At 41.4% G+C, this 23,574-nt stretch overlaps 1 protein-coding gene across 3 annotated transcripts in view; it reads left to right on the top strand.

Moving 5' to 3' along the window:
- The window catches only part of PSD3 (pleckstrin and Sec7 domain containing 3), a 396,137-nt gene that overhangs the window by 115,583 nt on the left and 256,980 nt on the right, over positions 1–23,574 (top strand). For all 3 annotated transcript variants that reach the window (XM_075283716.1, XM_075283717.1, XM_075283718.1), the window contains 2 exons: positions 12,627–13,641; positions 16,274–16,651. In XM_075283716.1, coding sequence (XP_075139817.1) covers positions 12,627–13,641; positions 16,274–16,651 — 1,393 coding nt within the window. The remainder of the gene's footprint in view (positions 1–12,626; positions 13,642–16,273; positions 16,652–23,574) is intronic.

Genomic DNA, 23,574 nt, shown 5'->3' with positions numbered 1-23,574 from the left:
TTAGACCAAGGACATACTATAAGGATTGACAATGGGAATCACTGGCAGTTAAACTGCTGCCAAGAACAGTACAAATTTGGTGGATGGATTTCAACAAATCTTATCCACACACTGCAAAAAAAAAAAAAAAAAAGGCAAAGTATTTTGTGTTGCAGGTTTTGAACGCCCAGCATGTCAGTTTAGCCTCAGATCAGTCTTTACAGTACAAATGGTAAACCTGGGATAGCCGCATGTACTACCCATGAAATCCACAAACTTAAAGGGGTATTCCCACGTTGCATACTCACCAGTCTTCGCTGCTGTAAAATCTTCTTTCTTCGTTCTTATAAACAAAGCCGTTTTGCTGAAGCAATGTATTTAGGAAAAGTCATTCACATTAACAAGCAGTATAGATAGGATCCTTGTGATGGGACAACCCCTTTAAACCATCTGAATTTGTGAACTTGTAGTGTGTGGTTTTAGCCTAAAAGTCACTCTACTAACTGCTTTCCTTCCTATTTTGTGTAGATAAGTCTAGGTTCACATCTGTGCCCTGTCTCCACTTGGGAGTCCTGCCTTTTCTCCCCACATTTTTCCACCCTTTTTGTGTTACAACTCTGCAGAAACCCAGTGCCCCCCATAGACTACAGCTGCTGTGTGTGTGTGTGTGTGTGTGTGTGTGTGTGTATTTTTTTTTTTCTTTAAAGTGGATTTGGTTTACATTCAGGGGGTCCACAAGTAGTTTTAACACATTGGTGGGCCCTGTGCAAAGGTTTCTTAAATGGGGCATTCTCCATCAGCACCACATAGAAGTACCTGACCTGCACAAATTATAATGCCTTCTTGATGGTCCCACACATAGTGTAAAACCCATTAGTGGCTCTCACACAGTATAATGCCCAGGCTGCCCCCACAGATTCCTCTTTAACTAGCTCCATTACATTGCGTAGTGAATCAAAACCATAGCCGAGCACTCCACAGACTTCTAACCTAATAAACATCAGAACAATTAACGGACTTTCTGGCCCCAAATTTATTCTTTTATACTGACAATCTATCCACAGGACTACTCATTGGTATGTCAGTATGTGATCTGTCAGGGTTCAACACCCGAACCCCACACAGATCATCTGTTCTAGTTGCTTCTGAGTACTATTCAAGTAATAGGAATGCTACTGCAATTACCCAGAACTACCACTATACAGTGGATGGCGCTGCTGTGCCAGTCCTATTACATGAATAGTAGCCGTGCTGCATCCTGTCTACTAGCAGCTTTCAGGTTGGACCCCACACGTATCACATTGAAAGCAATAGGTAAAAAAAGCCTCTCATTGATTTTAATGGGTAGCGCGCGTATGCCGGCACCCCTAGAAATCAATGAGATCTGTTTTAACGCAGCTCATTCGGAACGAGTTTACGTTCAGAATGAGCGGAGCGTAAACTCTGTGCGAAGGCTTCCATAGTTCGTTCTTATAAGTAATACTCTCCCCCCCCATCAGGAATAGTTTCCCCTTATATGTAATAGTTCCTCCTTACATATAGCCCCCCCCCAATAAATTTCCTCAACCTCAGTAATAATACCTCCTCATTAACTTTAATTCCCCAGCTGGCCTTATTAATAATGATTCCTCCAATAAAAAATATATACATACACTAGCTATAACCTGCGACTTCGTCCGCTGTCCCCTCACCCTTGCGCGATCCACCTGAATTGCCCCCACAGCCCTTTCCTTGCGGTCACCTCCCACAGCGTTGTGGGCCGGGACCCCACGGCCCCGCTGCGGCACCTCCGGCCCTCTCCTTTCCCTCCACCCGCGCCCCCAGCTCTCCCCTTACCCCCCCACCCCCTCTGTAATCCCTACCACCAGCACCTCCCCCAAACCAGCAACCCCCCACCCCCCGGTCTCTACCGATCACCCGTGCCCCCCCAGCCCTCTCCCCCTTAAGCAAGCCGGCGTTCCCTGTGGATGTAGATGCTGGGGAGCTGTGTGTCCTTTCTGTGTGTGCGGTCCTTTCCGTGCTGTGTGTGTTCCCGGTCTCACAGTTCAAGGGTAGGTGCGGCTGGGCTTGTTTGGGCTGGGTGTGCTGCTGCATGCTACTCTGGCCTGAGGCAATGTGTGGCCGGGCGGCATGTCAGCGGCGTTTGGAAGCATGCGGCCAGCCGCCATATTCAGCGAGGAGTCCCCGGAGGAGGAGTGGCCACGCCCACAATTCGCCGCCAACTTATGGGTCGCTGTCCTGGCTCCCTATCCCGCCCACACATCTCCATGCACCAATAGGAGTGGCGTCTAACTACCTGCGCTGACGTCATGCCCGGCCTGACAGTGGACCAGGCGACAACTTTGGAGGGTTGCGGTGGCGTTTTGGGGTGAGAGACACTTTTAAAGTAGCCTATTACCCCTTCCTGGCCAATATGTAGGTGTGTGTGTGAAATTTCTAGGAAATCCGTTCAGCCGTTTGAGTGTGATTGAGGAACAAACATCCAAACACACAAACTTTCACATTTATAATATTAATAGGATAGGATATGCAAAATGGGAGCTATATATAGGGAGTAACTATTAATAAGGCTGGGGTGAACTATTATTAATAAGGAGGGGGGGGGGCTAATAGTTATTAATAGATCCTCCTTATAAATAGCCCCTTTACTAATAGTTCCTCCCTCTATGTATAAATAAACTCTCTTTCCCCCAAGAATTATGAAAAGTTCCTTTGTATACATGCCCCCTTATATAATAGTTCCCCTAGAGTTAATAGTAGTATCTCCTTATATAAAAAAAAAAAAAAATATATATATATATATATATATATAAAATTTAGAATGAATAATTAGGCTAGGGGAACTAATATATGGGGGGGGGGGTATATATATGCGCGTATCACATTGCAAGCAATAGGTAAAAAAAAAAAAAAAAGCCTCAATGAGTAGCGCGTGTATGCCAGCACCCATAGAAATCCAATGGGATCTGGTTTTTATTCGCTCATTCTGAATGAGTTTTACATTCAGAATGAGCAGAGCGTAACTCTGTGTGAAGGGTCCCATAGAGGTTTAGATTCTTTCAATTGGAGGCAATATAGATTCTTGCTGCCAGCAGTATAAATTGAAACCATTTGTATTGTGCACACTGGAAAGCAGGTGGCTTAGGGCCCCTTCATACGGCGTAAGCGCGCCGCTCATATAGAGACATATACACGTGTCCAAGCGCGGCGCTTCAAAACAAAGCCCATTGGTTTCAATGGGAAGCGCGCATATATCGGCATTGAAACCAATGGGCTCTGTTTTGAAGTGCCGCGCTCGGACACGTGTATACGTGTCTAAATGGGCGGCGCGCTTACGCCGTGTGAAGGGGCCCTAAGGCTGAATAGAAAGACTGGTATGGACAATGGTACTGACGGTCCATATAATCTTTGAGCTCGCTTAAAGTCCAAAAACAACAGGCTAATACGGCAGGTCAACTAAATGTGAAGAGTATGGCTCAAAGCGGGAAAAATGTAGGTTAGAAACCATGTAATCTAGCAGAAACCTAATACGTTCTATGCATAACCTTGAGGGAAGGTTTCCTAAGGCTAACCTGTCAGCTGCACTTTCTAATAAAGGTGCAGTAATCCATTGAGTTTGGGTAAGTGAGGTCCAATTTTTAATCTGTTCTTTCTTCAGTGTTTTACTTAACTTTCATTAATTTTCTGGCTAACTATCCATTATTGTCTATTTTGCATCAGTTTGCCATCCGTATATAACAGTTAAAAAAAACAATTTTTTTTCCCCCTAGAATTAACCCACTCATGTATTTTAACAACCATCGAACGGATCAAATCCACTTTGACAAAAGTTAAAAAAATAAATAAAAATTAAAAATGGCCCAATGACTTGGTCTATCAGGCCATGAAAACTGACAAAATGGAACATTTCCTATTATTCAAATCCACTGAAAAAATCCACACGTGTACCGTATGTTTCTTTTTATACCATTACAAGTCAGTTTTTCATTAATGTGCAATAGTTCACAGTACCAAAAATGAATTCTTGTGAACAAATGTTTTATATTGCATATAATTTTTGTAACATGTACAGCAGTAATAACCTGAGAAGTTTAGTAACACATCACTGTCATACTTTCTTCTCTCCCAGTCTTGTTTCACACTGTGCTGTTTTCTAATCTGTGGTCCTGCTTAGTTAATGCATGAATGGAATATGTAGCATTCTCAGCTGCCTGTAGCGAGTGCTCAGAATTTGTCTTCCATGAATGCATCCGGGATTCATAAGCAGGGTAGCTGACATGCTACAATAACAGTTTACATTCCCAAGGATTCTCTGAGTAGTGTTGCATTTAGTAATATGTCACATGGGTATGTATGCAAGCAAACTCGTGAATTCTACTACTGCAGGGCCTTCAAGCTTGAATTTACATGCAATGTATTTAGCATTACATCAGGGTTCTGTGGTTGGAGTGCTTTTATCTGTCAATCATGGACATTCATACCATGATGCTTCAATTGCAAATTGCAAATATTTTTTTTTCTTAGAAAAAAAAACTTAACCAACTCCTATCCTGCTGCTGATGATGATTATTATTATATTTTTTTTTTACTGTTTTTAGATATTTTCTGGACATTTTTTAATCTAATTTATTGTGTACTCTCTTTAAGGGGTATGTGTCTTTTTTTTTTTTTTTTTTTTTTTTTACAATTCCCTCCCCCCCCCTTCAAAAAAGAAATCAATAGCAAAATGCCAAATCCAGAATAATCAGAAATTGGGCAGGAAAAACCCCCACACTAGATAAACAAAAAAAACAAACAAACAAAAAACCCCGAAAAGACAAGGCAAAATACACAACATAGTTAAAGGGGTTTTCCGGGCAAAAGATGGTTGCTTGTGTATGGTGTTTTTTTTTTTTTTTTTTTTTTTTTTTTTTAAATTTATTTATGGACCAAAGCTGCAATAAAACACACAAGCAGTATAAACCGTAAAAACTATGTCAAAAATATATAATGTTTGTGCATGTCTGAGATCCAGGAGCGTGCTGCTGCATGCTTACATTGGTTTTACATTGATAGAATATGCTTTATTAGAAGAATTGGTAGAGTCTAATCTGTTCCCTCGTTAGTTCTTATATGGAAGGACAGATGCTCTGACATCTCTTTAGCACAGTGCCACCCTGGCAAACCATATTCAGTGAAGAATAGCAATACTGGCACTACTGTCAGAGAGGGTACTGTTGCTGCTCTCATACACTATTTACTGTAATGACTCACTTAGCTTAAAGAGGACCTCTCGCCACCTCCATTGATTCTGAGTACTCATTTTGCCTGTTGTCACTAATTGCCCCTTACATAGCACCTATTATAGCTATAGAAAATAAAATGAAATTTATTTGATCACAAAAAAATTCCAGATTATACCCTAATTTGTACATACCCTGGAACTTCGCCAGTCAGTGGAGTGCTGTCTATAAACATATTAAGAACTAAACTGGTAGAGTTGGTGACAGGTCATCTATACTCGACTCTTAAAGACTCAAAATTAATTCAGGGGGTGCTATCACTGGAGAACTGACCAACTACCATGTGGATACCATGTAAAATTATATATATATATATATACAGTCCTATGAAAAAGTTTGGGCACCCCTATTAATCTTAATCATTTTTAGTTCTAAATATTTTGGTGTTTGCAACAGCCATTTCAGTTTGATATATCTAATAACTGATGGACACAGTAATATTTCAGGATTGAAATGAGGTTTATTGTACTAACAGAAAATGCGCAATATGCATTAAACCAAAATTTGACCGGTGCAAAAATATGGGCACCTCAACAGAAAAGTGACATTAATATTTAGTAGATCCTCCTTTTGCAAAGATTACAGCCTCTAGTTGCTTCCTGTAGCTTTTAATCAGTTCCTGGATCCTGGATGAAGGTATTTTGGACCATTCCTCTTTACAAAACAATTCAAGTTCAGGTAAGTTTGATGGTCGCCGAACATGGACAGCCCGCTCTCAAATGATCTGAAAACAAAGATTGTTCAACATAGTTGTTCAGGGGAAGGATACAAAACGTTGTCTCAGAGATTTAACCTGTCAGTTTCCACTGTGAGGAACATAATAAGGAAATGGAAGACCACAGGGACAGTTCTTGTTAAGCCCAGAAGTGGCAGGCCAAGAAAAATATCAGAAAGGCAGAGAAGAATGGTGAGAAGAGTCAAGGACAATCCACAGACCACCTCCAAAGAGCTGCAGCATCATCTTGCTGCAGATGGTGTCACTGTGCATCGGTCAACAATACAGCGCACTTTGCACAAGGAAAAGCTGTATGGGAGAGTGATGAGAAAGAAGCCGTTTCTGCAAGCATGCCACAAACAGAGTCGCCTGAGGTATGCAAAAGCACATTTGGAGAAGCCAACTTCATTTTGGAAACAAAGATTGAGTTGTTTGGTTATAAAAAAAGGCGTTATGCATGGCGTCCAAAAAGAAACAGCATTCCTAGAAAAACACTTGCTACCCACTGTAAAATTTGGTGGAGGTTCCATCATGCTTTGGGGCTGTGTGGCCAATGCCGGCACCGGGAATCTTGTTAAAGTTGAGGGTCGCATGGATTCCACTCAGTATCAGCAGATTCTTGAGAATAATGTTCAAGAATCAGTGACGAAGTTGAAGTTACGCCGGGGATGGATATTTCAGCAAGACAATGATCCAAAACACCGCTCCAAATCGACTCAGGCATTCATGCAGAGGAACAATTACAATGTTCTGGAATGGCCATCCCAGTCCCCAGACCTGAATATCATTGAACATCTGTGGGATGATTTGAAGCGGGCTGTCCATGCTCGGCGACCATCTAACTTAACTGAACTTGAATTGTTTGTCCAAAATACCTTTATCCAGGATCCAGGAACTGATTAAAAGCTACAGGAAGCGACTAGAGGCTGTTATCTTTGCAAAAGGAGGATCTACTAAATATTAATGTCACTTTTCTGTTGAGGTGCCCATACTTTTGCACCGGTCAAATTTTGGTTTAATGCATATTGCACATTTTCTGTTAGTACAATAAACCTCATTTCAATCCTGAAATATTACTGTGTCCATCAGTTATTAGATATATCAAACTGAAATGGCTGTTGCAAATACCAAAATATTTAGAACTAAAAATGATTAAGATTAATAGGGGTGCCCAAACTTTTTCATAGGACTGTGTGTGTGTGTGTGTATATATATATATATATATATATATATATATATATATATATATATATATATATATATATATATATATATATATATAGTGTGTGTGTGATGGCAGTTTTTTTTGGCCTGCAAAATGTTTGCAATTCATTTGTAAGTGTGAGTGCCATCAATATTTTTTTTTTACATGTCATCCAAATGAAGCATATTAAACAAGTAACATAGGTAGGCCAGGCTGAGCTAGGTAGGAGCAGCGGCTTCAACATCCAACAGGAATGTTCAAGTATTATGTTAAAAAAGTTAAAATATGGATGTTGTGATTATCCAGAACCAGATTTGGGCGATACGACAATTGCAGTGTTGAAAAGGTTGCTGATGCTGAAATAATTTGATTTAAAAAATAGGATGTGTTTTCAGGATTTTTGTTTTTCGTTATATGTAGTTAAGTTCCTTATTTTTTTAACGGTTACTGAAAAAGAAAACATTTTGAATAAAGTTCATAGATAATGTATTATCTAATATCAATTTGTTAGAACCCCCCATTGTTAATATTGCTCGTTATCTTTGGCACCTATGTAGGCTTTATGTAAAATTATGTTAAGTGCTCCCTACAGAATTTCTGCCCTGAATAGTGCTCATCAACTCAAAAAATTTGGGAAATGCTGTCCTAAAGCATCAAGTTTTTATTAGTCTGCATTTTTGAGAACACCATAATTGTTGTAAATTGATACTATCTATGTACAACAGCTCCCTCTGGTGGTGGAATGCAATCTTACAGTCATAACTTCATTGAACCGTGCAGACTAGTAGTTACATGGCTTAAAATTACTACATTTATATTGCAATATACACAGAAATAATATTTCATAAAATTGGAATTAATAAATGCTAGCTAGTTGTACTGTGTAAAGTGCTAGAACCCTGGCTCTGTCCTCTTTTATTAGATTTATGTTGTGCTCAAAAATATTTGGAAACTAAATGAAGATTTGGTGATCTTTTTTTCACTCGGGGGCATCTCTATATATAAAAAAAAAAAAAAACTTCTGTCATGTTCATTCATTCATTCATTCTGTATGTTTTTCATACAGAACTTTTTTCTTCTCTTCAGAAAGTAAACAAACTTGACAGAAGAAAAATTCAGTCATATTTTTAACATTAAATGTAAATGGAAGGGGCTCCATCTTTGGGCCCGTTCACATAATGTTTTGGTGATCTGCTTAACTGATCAGTTTTGTGGATACTAAAAACTGACTGTAAATGATCATTTTCCATCCGCTTTAACATCGATGTTAAATAAAGCAGATCAGTTTCAGTCTGTTCTTTTGTGGGACCCAAGTGTGGTTTGTTTTACTTGTGTCCTACAGTAACTGATTTGTATGTATTTAAGGGCCTGTTCACATAATGTTTTGATCGTCAGTTTAGCTCATCAGTTTTGTAGATACTGATGTGAGAAAACTCATTCCAGTGACTGTGTGAGCAGTGGACTTTTTGTGATAATCTGTCAAGTCTATTGTCCCAATCCAGTCTTACTGTGGCCATTATATTGCAAGGTGTCTCCTACAGTATGTTGTTAATAGTAGTATATAGATCTAGTAACCTTTCCAGTGTATATTATACATATAGCATGTTCTGATATTATGTATACACATAGGATCAGGACTTAAGTGTTTACACAGCTTATTGGAGCTTCTTTATTTAAATGGATTTGCTTTTCAGGAGTTGCAGATAGTCATCCATGGGTATACAACATACTTGCAGTTGCCTTGGTACTACATATGCTTGTATGTATTATATGTACAGCAAATTAGGGTATTGTTACCCAGCTTTCCCAGACTGTTCTTTGCCACTTATTCAGCAATAATTTCCCCTTAGATTTGTGTCCTTGGTCACAAAGCTGGGTAACATTGTAGAGCTGTCATGGTTAACACAGGGTGTTGCCCTAATATATACTGTATATTGTTAGATTCATACAAAGGCCTAGGTTAGGTTCACGCTGCACCTAGTTTTGCATGCAGAACTTTCTCCTCCATTCAGAAAATAAGCAAACAAGTTGTAACAAATCATTTATCTTTTTTGTCATTACACTATGCTCAAATCTGTGCCCGTGTGTCCGTTATTTTGTTCCGTCACGGGACCAGAACAATAGACACGGACCACTAAAATAGTGGACACCAATGGTGCCCAATGGACTCCATTGACTATAATGGTGTCAGGTGTCTATTCTTTTAAACTGAAACTACCGGACTATAAAGTCTCTTTCAGCACTTTTTCGTCCACCTTTTTCAGGCCATTGTACTAACTAGTAGCAGTGTGAACCTAGACTAAGAGCAATTTCATATAACTAATGTCTTCACAGTTCATAATCAACAGTGCCACACTAATCTGAAACCTCCTCATCTCATACCATAGAATGGCTACTTAGATTTTCTGTTCAGGAGCCTGAGAAAGCTGGTCATGATATATATATATATTTTTTTTTTTTGTGAGGCTGTAAGCTAAATCTGCTAAGTCTTTTACTGATAAATCCCCTACAATGTAGCATAAATAGACAGATTTGGCATTCAGAATACTATCAAAGGTGGCAATAAACTGTATGAATCTGTACTATAGACTACTGAATGCTAAATCTGATGCTTCTTGCTCCTAAATCTTATTGACTAGATTTGCATTGCAGGAGTCTGAGCTGGACGTAAAAAGGAATTCAGAGGAACCTCATTGACTTTTTTTTACTGTATTTATTCTTATGTAGATTGTGAGCCTCATATAGGGCTCACAATTTACATTTTTTTTTTCCTATCAGTGTGTCTTTGGAGTATGGGAGGAAATCCACGCAAACACAGGGACAGCACAAACTCCTTGCAGATGTTGTCCTTGGCAGGATTTGAACCCAGGACTCCAGTGCTAACCACTGAGCCACCGTGTTTCTCCCAGACCTCATTGACTATTATGGCAACAATGCTTGCCCTTTAAAGGGGCTCTGTCATTGCGAAAGTAATTTTTAACGAAGCACATACTTGCATAGCCTTTAGAAAGGCTATTCCACACGTACCTTTTGTATGTTAATAGTTTTTGAATGAGCCCACTTTTATTCACATGCTAATTGGCCTACAGCATGCACCTGGAAGTCTCAGCGAGAACTGTCTGCTATGTGTGAGAGCAGGGAAGGCTTATGAGTAGTCGTCGTCATCATCACCATCATCATCAGTAGCAGCCTGTGCTGTACACACAGCAGGCAGTGCTCACTGAGACTTCTGAATGCTCGCTGGAGGCTAATTAATTTTTATTTTTATTTCTTTTACCCCTTCCCCCGATATGTATGGATGAAAACTTGGCTTGCAGGAATTTCATCTGGTAATTGACAAATTTTCCTTGGATGTACACTGGTGCAAATGTGATAGTAGCTTAAACTGGGCATCTTGCACATTGAAGGCATATGCACGTCACGTGCAGGGGTGATCCTGCCCCTTTCGCCGCCCGAGGCGAACTGAAGAAAGCCCCCCCCCGCCGGGGGGAGGGGGCAGAGTGGTGGGGGGCGTGGCCTAGCGGAGGGGGCGTGGCGACTCGAAGGGGGCGGGGCTTAGCACCGTTCGCCGGCAGAGAGCAGGCCCGGAGATTGCCTGTGCTCTGCCTGAGCGTGAGGGGAGGCTGCTGGAGCAGCGCTGCTCCAGTGGCCTCCCCAAACCACCGCTCGGTGCTAAGCCAGTCCAGGACAGCTTGTCCTGGACTGGCTTAGGTTAGCAAAAATGCCGCCCTCCCTGAGGCCCTGGCATAGCGCCGCCTGGAGTGCTCGCTTCAGGTCGCCTCATGGGAGGTGCGGCGCTGATCACGTGCTTGTTTTGCTTTTTATCAAAGTATATAACAACTGTTGCTTCCTCAACATAGCATAAATGAAATCACAGAACATCCATACAAAGGGTAGTGTTTGGTATGGAGTTGGACTTGCTCACTGTTTCATGTCCTTCTGCATTGTCTCACTATATGATTATAATCAATGGGCTCTAAGCTCCGCCCCCTCTTTCTTGAACGTCTTGTTTCAGTCTTTATGTCATGCATGTGCACACTGCTGAAAAAGAGCAGCTAGTCTCCAGCTGAAGATGAAGGGAGGGAAGGGCTTCTTTGTCTGCAAGATTTTGGCAAAACTACCGTATTTTTCGGACTATAAGACGCACCCAGGTTTTAGAGGAGAAAAATAGGGAAAAAAAATTTTCAGGCAAAAAATGGTAAAATATTTAATATATGGGAGTTGTAGTTTTGGAACAGCTGCAAGGCCACATTGACAGGTGACCCTGCAGCTGTACGGGGATGTATAGGGCGTTTTTTTTGTGGGGCCAGGTGTAGACCGGGCATTTTCAGACACAGGGATACCTAATGTATATGTTTCACAGTAATGTTATACTTTTATATGTATTCTAGGGAAAGGAGGTGAACTTTTTATTTATTTTATTTTTTATTATATTTTTTTAAGTGTTTTTTTTTTTTTTTTTTTTACTATTTTAATATCCCCCGCCTAGGGGGCTTGAACCTGCAATCATTTGATTGCAAGTCCCATAGACGGCAATACAAGTGTATTGCCGTCTATGGGAGATTCTATACATTAGTATCGCGGAGGGTCATAGACCAGCCGCGATAGTAATATATATCTATGACAGGCCTGGGAGCCTTCATTAGGCTCCCGGCTGTCATCGGAACAGGCCGGCTCCTGCGGCCTCGCCGTGCAGGAGCCGGCCTGCGTCACTAAAGGTATGAGGCTGGGGGGGGGGGGGGCTAACTAACTGTCGGGACCTGCGGAGGAGCAGTGGGTTTGCAGCATGGCCGTGCTACTGCCACCGCTGGTTTTCTTCAGCGGCAGTAGCGCGGCAATCTGCAGGCCCCGGCAGCTAAGACAGTCCCCGGCATCTGCTGTAATAGACCGGCGGATGCCGGGGAGTGTCTTAGCTGCCGGGGCCTGCAGTATTGTCACACTCCTGCCGCTGAAGAAAACCAGCGGTGGCAGTATCGCGGCAATCTGCAGGCCCCGGCAGCTAAGACACTCCCCGGCATCCGCCGGTCTATTACAGCAGATGCCGGGGACTGTCTTAGCTGCCGGGGCCTGCGGATTGCCGCGCTACTGCCGCTGAAGAAAACCAGCGGTGGCAGTAGCGCGGCCATGCTGCAAACCCACATTCAGACTATAAGACGCACCCTCATTTTCCTCCGAAATTTGGGGGAAAAAAAGTGCGTCTTATAGTCCGAAAAATACGGACTGTTTTTGTAACTTGCTGAAAAACTTGCAGGTTTATCTATAGGGCACATTACTATATGTGTATTGCGTTCCACTTTTAAAGTTTAGTATCCCTTTAATACGGATAAAACAAAATTTAGGATCAGTATATACAATGTGAATTGTTTTCTACATACTTCCAATATTATTCTACATACTTCCAATATGGATTATTATGGTTATATTTATATTTCTTTCTTTTTAATAGATGACCCTGGAAATACAAGATTACTTCCACAGACTGCTAGTGTCAACAATGAATTCCCTGAATATGGAACAACCGAGCACCGGGAGAATGACACATTTAGAGCTGCATATGGACGTTTAGGTGAACAGACACAATGCCCAGAAGATATAAGAGGACTGGAGGAGCCCTGTCCAGATACACAGAATGACAATTTGCTGGACAATTCTGAGCAATGTTTACATGACAAATTAAAGAGCAGGTCTCAACATTTAGAGGGGGATGATGGTGGAGACAATACGCTTTCTCCAGAACCCCCAGTAACATCTCAGCAGACTAACAGACACGTTCAACCAGAATGTAATTTGATAGTTAAAGGTAGTAGGAACTTGGAGACCATAAAGGATAATCCTAATGTCCAAAGTTCTCAGCCTTTAGAATACTTAGATAACGTTATGGTTCCAAGTCAGGAAGAGCCATCCAGTGCTCCTACAGTGGTTCATCCAGAAAGGAAATCCTTTTTGTATGTAGAGAGAGAGCTAGCAGCTATTTCTGAAGAAGAAACCCTCTCTGAATCTTCACTATCACAAATCACAGAGATTGCAGATTTTCCCAAGTCACAATTGAATTTTTCTTCAACGTCAACTATCATGGACCACAGTGAGGCTTCAATGGAAAGAACTGTTGGCACAGAAGAGAATAATGGTGCTATTAAATCAGTATATTTAGAAAATGCTGCTAACGGTATGGATATTTCAATGGTACAAACAGAAGAGGCTGGAAAATGGGAGGACAATTCTCCTTCTACAATTGATGAAAAACAAAATGATAAAGCATCCCTCATATCTCCAGGAACTAGCAGTTACATTCCAGCACCTGAGAGGACTAGAGGTTCAGTAGGATCAACATTTTCATCTGTGATGCAGAGGCCTAGGAGTGCCTCTGATACATGTACTCAAGATGGGGTAGACAATGAAGTCTTCATAAAAGATTCAGAACACAGTGATAACATTTCAGGACACGTTCAAATTCCCCAAAGGTACGTAGTGTTGATCTCAGTCAATGAAACATAATACAAGGAATTGGGCAGTGTGGTGCCTCAGTGGTAAGCATCTGGAATTGATTCTGACCAAGGGCAGTATCGAATTTTGCATGTTCTCCTAGTGTTTATGTAGTCCAGTTTCCTCCTGGTGCTCCAGTTCCCCTCAGTGCTCCCATACAGGTATGTTACCAATACTAATAAATTGAACTGTATAGGGGAATTTATTAAGACCTGCACTTCAGAAGTCTGGTGTCAAAAAGACATGGATAAGGATTTTTTTTTTTTTTTTAAATGTAGATTGTGAGCCCTGCATAGAGCTCACAATGTACATTTTTTCCTCTATCAGTATGTCTTTTGGAATAAGGGATGGAAATCCATGCGAACACGGGGAGAACATACAAACTCCTTGCAGATGGTTTTTTGCCCTTGGCGGGATTTGATCACCAGGACTCCAGCGCTGCAAGGCTGCAGTGCTAACCACTGAGCCACCGCGTGGCCCCCTTCGATAAGGAATTTGTAACCTTTTTTTTTTATTTTATTTTTTAATGTAGATTGTGTGCCCCATATAGGGTTCACAATGTACATTTTCCCTATCAGTATGTCTTTGGAGTATGGGAGGAAATCCACGCAAACATGGGGAGACCATACAAACTCCTTGCAGATGTTGTTTCTGGCAGGATTTGAACCCAGGACTCCAGCACTGCAAGGCTGCAGCGCTAACCACTGAGCCACCATGTTGCCCTCAATTTGTGACTTTTAAACTGTATTTACTTAGAACTTAATTATGAACAAATGTATACGGAATAAAAGAAAATCACTGTGGTTTAAAAAAATAAATAAATAAAAACTGGGAAAGTGAGGCGTCAAAGAATTAGGAGAAAAATAAGATAATAAAAAAAAGCAAAAAATGGTTAAACATGGAAAAGACAGTGAGGTTCATAGGTAGGGAAAGTAAAAATAACCCCCAAAATATTCTTCAAGAAATTTAAAACTAGGGCTATGGGCCTTCTCAAAAATAGTCTGGGAGTAATGGTGAAGGAGGATGAGAAATGGGCTAATCTATTAAATGTTTTCTCTAATGTTTTTATACAGGAGAATGTAATGAGGGATGACATGACTAGAAATCAGGCAAATTCTACATTAAATGTTACCTGCTTAATCTAAGAAGTAGTATAGAGGCATCTTTAAAATACTAAAACCAACAACTCACTGGGCCCTGATTGTACACCCCGGGTCTACTGATTCTAATATTTCAGCACTATAGAAAGTTCGTCCCGCAAAACACGTAAACCTTGTGCCAATATACAAAAAATGGTCAAAAAGTGATCCCAGAGACTGGGAAGCCTCATTGGCTGTTAAAATAGTTGAAGGTTTTGTTAGAGGTCTTACGATAAAGTATCTCCATTAATAATAACCTTATAACACCGAATCAGCATGGATTATTGACTAATCAGATCTGAAATGCGTCCTAGACATTGGTAATGTGGTGGGCATGATGTGTCAGAACATTTCAAAGGTTTTCAATACTGCACCACATAAAATGTTGCTATACAAAATCAATGTTGGGACATAGACTTTAATGGGATCTGCGTGGTTTCTGTTTGGTTTCTGCCCAAAAAGGTGCAAAATGTGGAGAGAAAAGCACTGTTTGCAGCGCTTTTCTCTCCACATTGTTCATGCAGATAATGGAATGGAGACTGGGTGCAGATGTGAACCGAGCCTCAGCTGCTGTCAAGACACCATTGGCGGAAAGATTCTTCCCTGAGATGAAAGGATCAGGAGTTTGTAAAGTACATGTTTGATACTTTACTGAAATAATGTTTTGGGTAAGGGTTGGGAGACGCATAAGGTAGGTAGCTAAGCAACTTTATGAAACAGACGTTTAGTCTGTTTCATTCTATTAAGCAGCAAGCAAAACAGATTTGGAGACTTTCCTATTTAAAAGAATTGTTCCTTTTATTAGTTAAAGTTCACTACTTGGTAATAATCCTTAGCTAATAATCTTTAGCGATCATGAGAACAAATGTACACGTATATCCATTACCGGGAGGTTCTTAGGCTGTGTTTACACATGCAGGAATACGATTTCTCTGCTATATGTTCTCTCACTTAATGTATCTGGAAGCAAAATCAGTTGTAGATCATAAACAAAACTTGAGCTTGGAAACTCCCCGTGTGAACATCTGTCACTGTTTTCTAAATTAGAATTAATGTTTGTAAATAATATTTCTAGCAAAGTGTACAATTTAATTGCTGTTTTATTACCATATAATCAAGGGCTATAGCTTCATGCTCACAAGGTACATCCACAAGCCCATTACTGCACCTACCCCATGGTGGCCAATCACTAGGTGATTTTGCAGGTAAAGCCTAGGAATTACCTTCACAATTATGAAACCATCGCCTTAGCGTGGCAGCTGTAGTATGTGGATGGACGTTTAGGGAGTTGCATAGTCTTTGTGGATCTATAGGCTGGAGCCCCAAGAGGGAAGAGCAGAGTAAGTGATGAATTAACATAAGGCAGCAATTTGCTCAAATAGTTTATTTTTACCCAAAAACTACATAAGTGACCACATAATTCCTCACTGGCTTTGGAGTGTCTATTTCTAATTTCCTATATTTCTTCAAGTCCTAGGATTGTGGTTGATGACCAATATGAAGATACCTTTAGATCAAAGAGATGCTCTGAGGACTCGACGGATTTGTACAGCTCCCAGTTTGAGAACATACTGGACAATACATCTTTGTATTACAGTGTGGAGTCATTGGACACCTTATACTATGAGCCAGATAGTTTTTTCAGCTTTGAGATGCCACTCACACCTATGATTCAGCAGAGAATCAAGGAAAGCAACCAGTATTTGGAGAAAAATACGTCTGATGGAGAACAGGAGTTTCTTAAAGTTGACTCTGGCAGTGGAATAACTATAACATATGGCAATGGGTTGGATGATACCACAGAAGCTGAAATAAGTAAAACAAGTGAGGAGCTGGAAATCTCAGGAAGGTAAGGCACATCTCATTGCTGCTTTAGCAAACTAATAATCACCATATTTTGGGATATTTTGTTGTTTGTGGTGATCTTAGCTAACCTGAAGAAGGATTACTTTAAAAATGACAGACTTTATTTCACGTTTTAAAATGGTATTTACATTGTGCCAACTGGGTGAGAGACACTTTCTTTTACCTTACTCCTTTATTTTATGTTGTATTAAAAACAAATTTGAGTAAAAAAAAATGAATGAATAGTTAAAGGGGTTGTCCCATCACAAGGATTCTATCTATACTGCTTGTTAATGTGATTGTAAGACTTTTCCTAAATACATTGCTTCAGCAAAACTGCTTTGTTTGTCCACTATATTACTTTATTCATTTTTTGTGGTCACAGCCCTGACCTAGCTGCACCTGAGTCAAGTGATGTATCTGCCTGCTCTCAGGAGGAGGGAGGAGGGGCTAAGTGCACGGGAGCGAGCCTGGGGGGGGTAGTTTACCCTTTGGGGGAAGGGGCCGCCAATGCAGGGTTAGACGCCGGCACAGGGTTAGACGCCGGCGCAGGTGAAGCCAGCAACATCGCTATGCTTCTGCCCTGCATGAAGCAAGCAGCGGCAGAAGCGATGCTGCTATTCTGGGGGGGGTCGGAGGAGCGGAATAACAGCATCGCTTCTGCCGCTGCTTGCTTCATGCAGGGCAGAAGCATAGACGCCAGCACAGGTGAAGCCAGCAACATCGCTATGCTTCTGCCCTGCATGAAGCAAGCAGCGGCAGAAGCGATGCTGTTATTCCGCTCCTCCGACCCCCCCCCCCCCCCCCCCCCAGAATAGCAGCATCGCTTCTGCCGCTGCTTGCTTCATGCAGGGCAGAAGCATAGCGATGTTGCTGGCTTGAAGTTTCACCTGTGCCGGCGTCTAACTGTCCCCGGCATCCGATGTAATAGAGAGGCGGATGCTGGGGACAGATAGACGCCGGCACAGGTGAAGCCAGCAACATCACTATCTGTCCCCAGCATCCGCCTCTCTATTACATCGGATGCCGGGGACAGTTAGACGCCGGCACAGGTGAAACTTCAAGCCAGCAACATCGCTATGCTTCTGCCCTGCATGAAGCAAGCAGCGGCAGAAGCGATGCTGTTATTCCGCTCCGGGGTCACATATGCAAAGCCAAGCAGCGAGATGCCGCCGGCCCTGCGTGCGCGCTCATACACCAGTCTAGCCTTCACAATGCGAATACAGACCCGACACCGGGTCTGTATTTGCATTGTGAAGGCTAGACTGGTGTATGAGCGCGCACGCAGGGCCGGCGGCATCTCGCCGCTTGGCTTTGCATATGTGACCCCACCCACCAATGACGAAACAAAGCCGGAAGACAGAAGATTTCAAAGAAACGAAGACTGGTGAGTATGCAACGTGGGACAACCCCTTTAAAAATTGATGCAACCTGACTAATGTAGCTTGCAGTTGTTTAAAGGAGTATTGCATTATTTCTAAATACATCTGAGCATATTTTAATGTCTGGTTTAATGTCTGTGTTACGTAACAGTGTGAGGCAGTAATATAGCTGCAATTTACATTACAGACTGCTTGATATTGCTATGGTCAGATGAACAATTCTATGCCTCTGTATGTTGACTGTGTGTACCCTTTAGGGTAGTCCACACATAAAAACCGCCTGGCTTATTTTGGTCCCGAAAAAACCCACTTCCTAATTAAGGAAGTGGTTTTTTGACCTTGAGGCGTTTTTTGGAGTGTTTTCTGGAGCAGTTTTTGGTAAAAACTGCTTCAGAAAACGCCAGGCAGTTTTTCCCAGACCCCTAAAGTGAATGGACTGTACAAAAAAAAAAAAAAAAAAAAAAAAAAACTAGGTGTTTTTTGACTCCCATTCACTTCTACTGCTTTCCTCAGGTGGAAACCGCCTGAAGAAAGGTCATGTCGCTTGTTTTTCTGCTAGCAGCAAAACAAAAGCTAGCGGTCTCCATAGACCACCATTGTATGGAGGCAGATATTGAGGCAAAATCTGCTGTCAAAATCTGCCTCATTGCCCCCGTGTGAACTAGCCCTTAATTGTAAAAATACAATTGTAAAAATGGAGGTCACATGATATAATGTCCAATGCACTGACCAAGGGAATGCCTGGGAATTTGCCACCTCACAGACCAACTATGGCAAACTTGTTAAATACACTAAGTGTGTTAGTCAGCCACTTCGCATACGACAGTGTTGACATGCTGACAGAGAAAATATTCTCTTATTTTAAGCACAATACAGAAGTGTAGTTGGGGGACCATGGTCAATGCTGACTGGAGAAGATCAAGGTACCATTGGACACTGCCACATTTTAGTTGTAAACCTTCCTATCTGTACCATATTTACGGATATATTTTTAGATACATTTTATATTTCTAATTCTAACAGCCATCCACCTTTTATATACGTAGTTACAGTTCATCCTGTTACCTGACTTTGTGTAGTAAGTTTCTCTGCTGGGAACCTGACCATTGATCAGACAGTAGTTTAGGCTATAGGATATAATGGCCTGGAATAATGTAAATGATAGTATTTGGCAGAAGTAGCAGGAAGACAAGAGTCAGTGAAGTGACACAATAGATCTTGAAATGAAAGACATTTTTTGAGAAAAGTCCTCAGTAGTTGATACCTTTTTTTAATGGCTAACTTAAATTTTTTTGATGACATATCGAGCTTTCGGGACTCTATAGAGGTCCCTTCATCAGGATAGTATAACACAATTTCTGAAGGTAGGCATATATATACAGAGGAATGGAGTGTTAGATGCAAAATAGATGGAAAACAGAACATGTAAATAAACAGTTTAAAAACATATATATCAGTTCACAGGAAAGTTCTCTGGGTTTATGGCTTCTTTTGATCAGTGACGTGGTGTCTAGTGGTTGTAAAACGTCAAAACCCTGTGCTTGATTTTTGCCTGATTGTCCCTTTTGGAGAGTGTTGAAGGTCATCATGAGTTTAATCTCCCATATGCGGTGATCCTTTTTGTTTCTGAAATTTCCTCTTAGTACCAGGATCTTCATGTCCTTGGTCATATTATGATTTTCATTGCAGTAGTGTTTTGGCACAGGGAGGTCCATTCTCTGTTCTCTAATTGTATGTCTGTGTGAGTTCATCCTCATCCTAAGTGACTGTCCTGTCTCACCTACATACAGGCCCCCAGGACACTTAGTACACGATATCAAATATATGTTTTTAAACTGTTTATTTACATGTTCTGTTTTCCATCTATTTTGCATCTAACACTCCATTCCTCTGTATGTATATGCCTACCTTCAGAAATTGTGTTATACCATCCTGATGAGGGGACCTCTATAGAGTCCCGAAAGATCGATATGTCATCAAATTTTTTTTTAAGTTAGCCATTAAAAAAGGTATCAACTACTGAGGACACCTCTCAAAAAATTTCTTTCATTTCATATCCACTGGCTAACACGGTACAAAGACATTTTTTCTTATACAATAGATCTTGGTGAGGGTGAGTTCCCATTCTGTAGAACAAGACTTTTAAGTAGGACTAGCTCTTCTTCTTACAGGCTCACGTTTGCAGCCCTCCCCCTCCCCCCACATGACAGGGACAGTCCGTGTAATAAGCTGCGTGCTTCTCTTAGTTTCATTGTTGGGTATGTGACTGCTAAGCTTCAGGATAGTTTTGTCCATATAGTCTTCCTCTTTTAGGTTCTCTGCGCAGTCTGCATTTTCACATTCATGTTTTTTGATGCAGTTTAAAGTAGTTGAAGATAAATCCAGGAGTGGATTGAAAAACAAAGAAAACAAGCATCACCTCTCCTATAAACTTTCTCTCACATTATGATCTATACTAGGTTTTGTCCTTAAAAACCACATGCAAAAACCTGAAGCTGAATTTACCTATAGTAAGTTGGGTGATATGACCTGCAGGAAGTAATACAGACCTCCTGCACTTGACTGGCCTGGTGCCGTGATGTGACGTTAAAATGACTGTTATAACTGGTGGAAAAGCCATCATGGTTATTCTAGTCTTTAGTGGGCATGCCAGAGACTTGGTCATGAAGACATTGTTGGCTGCTTTCTGTGACATATTATATACCTTTTCTAGAATATCAGTAAGTTCTTTCCATTAATTTTCTTACCCCATATTCTACCTTGCCACATTGTGGCTTCCTTGTTAATAATCTTCCTAGCTTGTTAGAGATATCAGAGCTGGTATAGATAACTTGCCATTTCTTGTTAGATATGTAATTGAGTTGTAATAAATACTCCAGACCTAAAATACCAGTTGTCCCAATGAGTTCCTGGAAACTGGCTTCATAGAATGTGGCCATTGCTTTAGTCCACAGGTTACATTTTTGTTAGTCTTCATAATTCTAGGACACGCCAAGTAGGAGTAGAGTAAAAAGCGTTGAATGTTGTCTTCATTACAACAATGCATAGTGCCTTGGTATAACATGCAAATTGTTCTTCTGACAGCTGCAAAACAATGTGGTGTCACATAAACGGTTACAGTTCTTAATACAGTAGACGGTAATGTATTGTGCTTGCAGCTCTATCTCTTTGACGTATACAAGTAGCATGGTCTTGAGATTACGTAAGCAACATCTTGTAACTTAACATTGTACACGCTGCCTGTATACTGTAGATCCTACACTACTTTTTGAACTGGGTTTTTGTGGAAAGGTGCCAGTGGAACCACCTCAGGATTAATGCTGGGAAGACCAAGGAGATGTTGATGGACTTTACTTAGCGGACATATGCTCCAAAACCAGTGGACATCCAGGGGACGGGCATTGAGATAGTCAAGACCTATAAGTACCTGGGTGTGCTCCTCAATAATAAGCTGGACTAGGCTGATCACCTAGATGTGCTGCGCAGAAAGGGCCACAGCAGGCTCTACCTGTTCAGGAGGCTGAGGGCCTTTGGAGTCCAGGAGGTACTTCTTAGTGCCTTTTTCAACTCTGTAGTGGCATCAGCCATTTTCCTTGGAGTGGCCTACTGGGGGAGCAGCATATCAACCAGGGATAGGAATAGGCTCAACAAGCTGATTAGGAGGGCAGCTCTGTCTTGGGGAGCCCCCTGGACCCAGTACAGGTGTTTGGTGACTGAAGGATATTGTTTGTGGTGAGTGTCATGCTGGAGAGTAACTCCCATTCCATGTAGACCATGACAGCACTGGGCAGCACTGTGAGTGACCGCCTACTTTACCCCAAGTGTGAGAAGGAGCGCTATCATAAGTCTTTCCTCCCCACTTCAGTTAGGCTGTACAACTAACACTGAGCTAAGAGTAGTTCAATCCATACAGAGAGCTGAAAGATCCTTAAGTTGTGATATTCCCCCTTTTTTTAAATCTTAGTATCTGTACCTACTGTCACTGTAATGCCTTTTCCGTGGAGCATTTGTATTATTGTATTATCTATGCTGCTGTAACACACTGAATTTCCCCATGGTGGAACTAGTAAGGCCGGGGCCCCACGGGACGTAAACGCTGCGATTTGCCCGCAGCGGAGATGCTGCGGGAAAAATTGCGGCGTTTTACAGTGCAAGCAAAGGGGTTGGGATCCCATGCCCACCTTGCAGAAAGAAACACAGTGCGAACACACTGTGATTTGCAAAGCCGTTGCGACTTTGCAAATCGCAACGTGTCAATTATATCTATGGAAACGCCGGTGGCTTTCCCGTAGATATAATGGGAAGAGCAAGTCCGCGGAGGAAAACTCTGTGAACTTTCTCTTCAAAGCGCTGCGGAAAGAACCTCAGTGCGTTCACGTGGCAGCTCTTCCCGCAGCACTTTACCGCTGCGTTTATGGCCCGTGGGGCCTTAGCCTTAAGGATCTCTATATCTATCTATAAGGCCAACATATCTTCTTAGGATGAGATTTTTTTTATTCCTATACTACCATTTCTTAAATGGGGTTTTCAGTGGGTAAATTTATTTTTTTTTCTTAAACCAAATACTGAAAGTAAAAGAAGCAATACTCATTTTGACAATTTTGTATTTACTAAACCCTCTTGACATAAAGGAAATAACCACTTGTCCAATCACTGGCCCGGTGATTACTTACCCCAGGCAATGGTTTGCTGAGTGGTATTTCTTGCGGACTGAGTAGGACCAGAAAGTAGTGACCAGAGTGTGATACATGTAGAGCAGGAGTGATGAGTATTGCTTCTGTTCTTTATTTTTACAGGTTCTGACTCTTTGGTTAAATTAAAAAACAAAACAAAAAAAAAACCCTCTGAAAACCTCTTTGAAGAAAGCTGCTTGACTTTTCCAGATTTACTTTATTATTTCTATGGAATCTTCTGATTTATCACAACCTATTATAACCTCTTTCATGAACTTCTTAAGGCTAAGGCCCCAAAGGATGTCCCGCAGCTGAAAAGCGCTGCGGGAAAAACCGTGGCAGCATTGCATCGCAGTTCTTCCTGCAGTACTTTAAACAGAAAGTGTGCAGCATTTTCCTCTGCGGACTTTCTGTTACCATTATACCTATGGGGAAACTGCCGATGTTTCCATAGGTATAATTGACATGCTCGGCATGGCCGCACGCCGATTTCTACCGCAAAGTGGGCATGGAATTCGCTAGAATCCCATCCATTTTGTCCGTACTGCAAAACGCGGCAGGCAAATCATGTCGTTTCCGTCCTGTAGGGCCCTGGCCTAAAAGTTTGTTGCATAACAGTTTTATATAAATTGAACATACAAATAATGTCCTGCTCGTAGTATTCCTATATAGCCACAGTGCATGCTAGATACTTGAGAACAAAATAAGGAATTTATTTATAGTTAATTATAACTAGTAAAACTAAAAGGCAAAAAAATCTAACAAAAAAAAAAGCTTTAATGCAGGAAACTTTTGTAATCGCATGAGAACAAAGGGCAAGCGATGGAATCCTCACTATGTAATGGAGTTGGTCCTTTTCCTGGCAATGAAGA

Source organism: Leptodactylus fuscus, chromosome 1 (genome assembly GCF_031893055.1).
Source record: "Leptodactylus fuscus isolate aLepFus1 chromosome 1, aLepFus1.hap2, whole genome shotgun sequence".
In the NCBI taxonomy this organism is placed as follows: domain Eukaryota; kingdom Metazoa; phylum Chordata; class Amphibia; order Anura; family Leptodactylidae; genus Leptodactylus; species Leptodactylus fuscus.
This window is presented reverse-complemented; position numbering and strand designations above follow the sequence as displayed.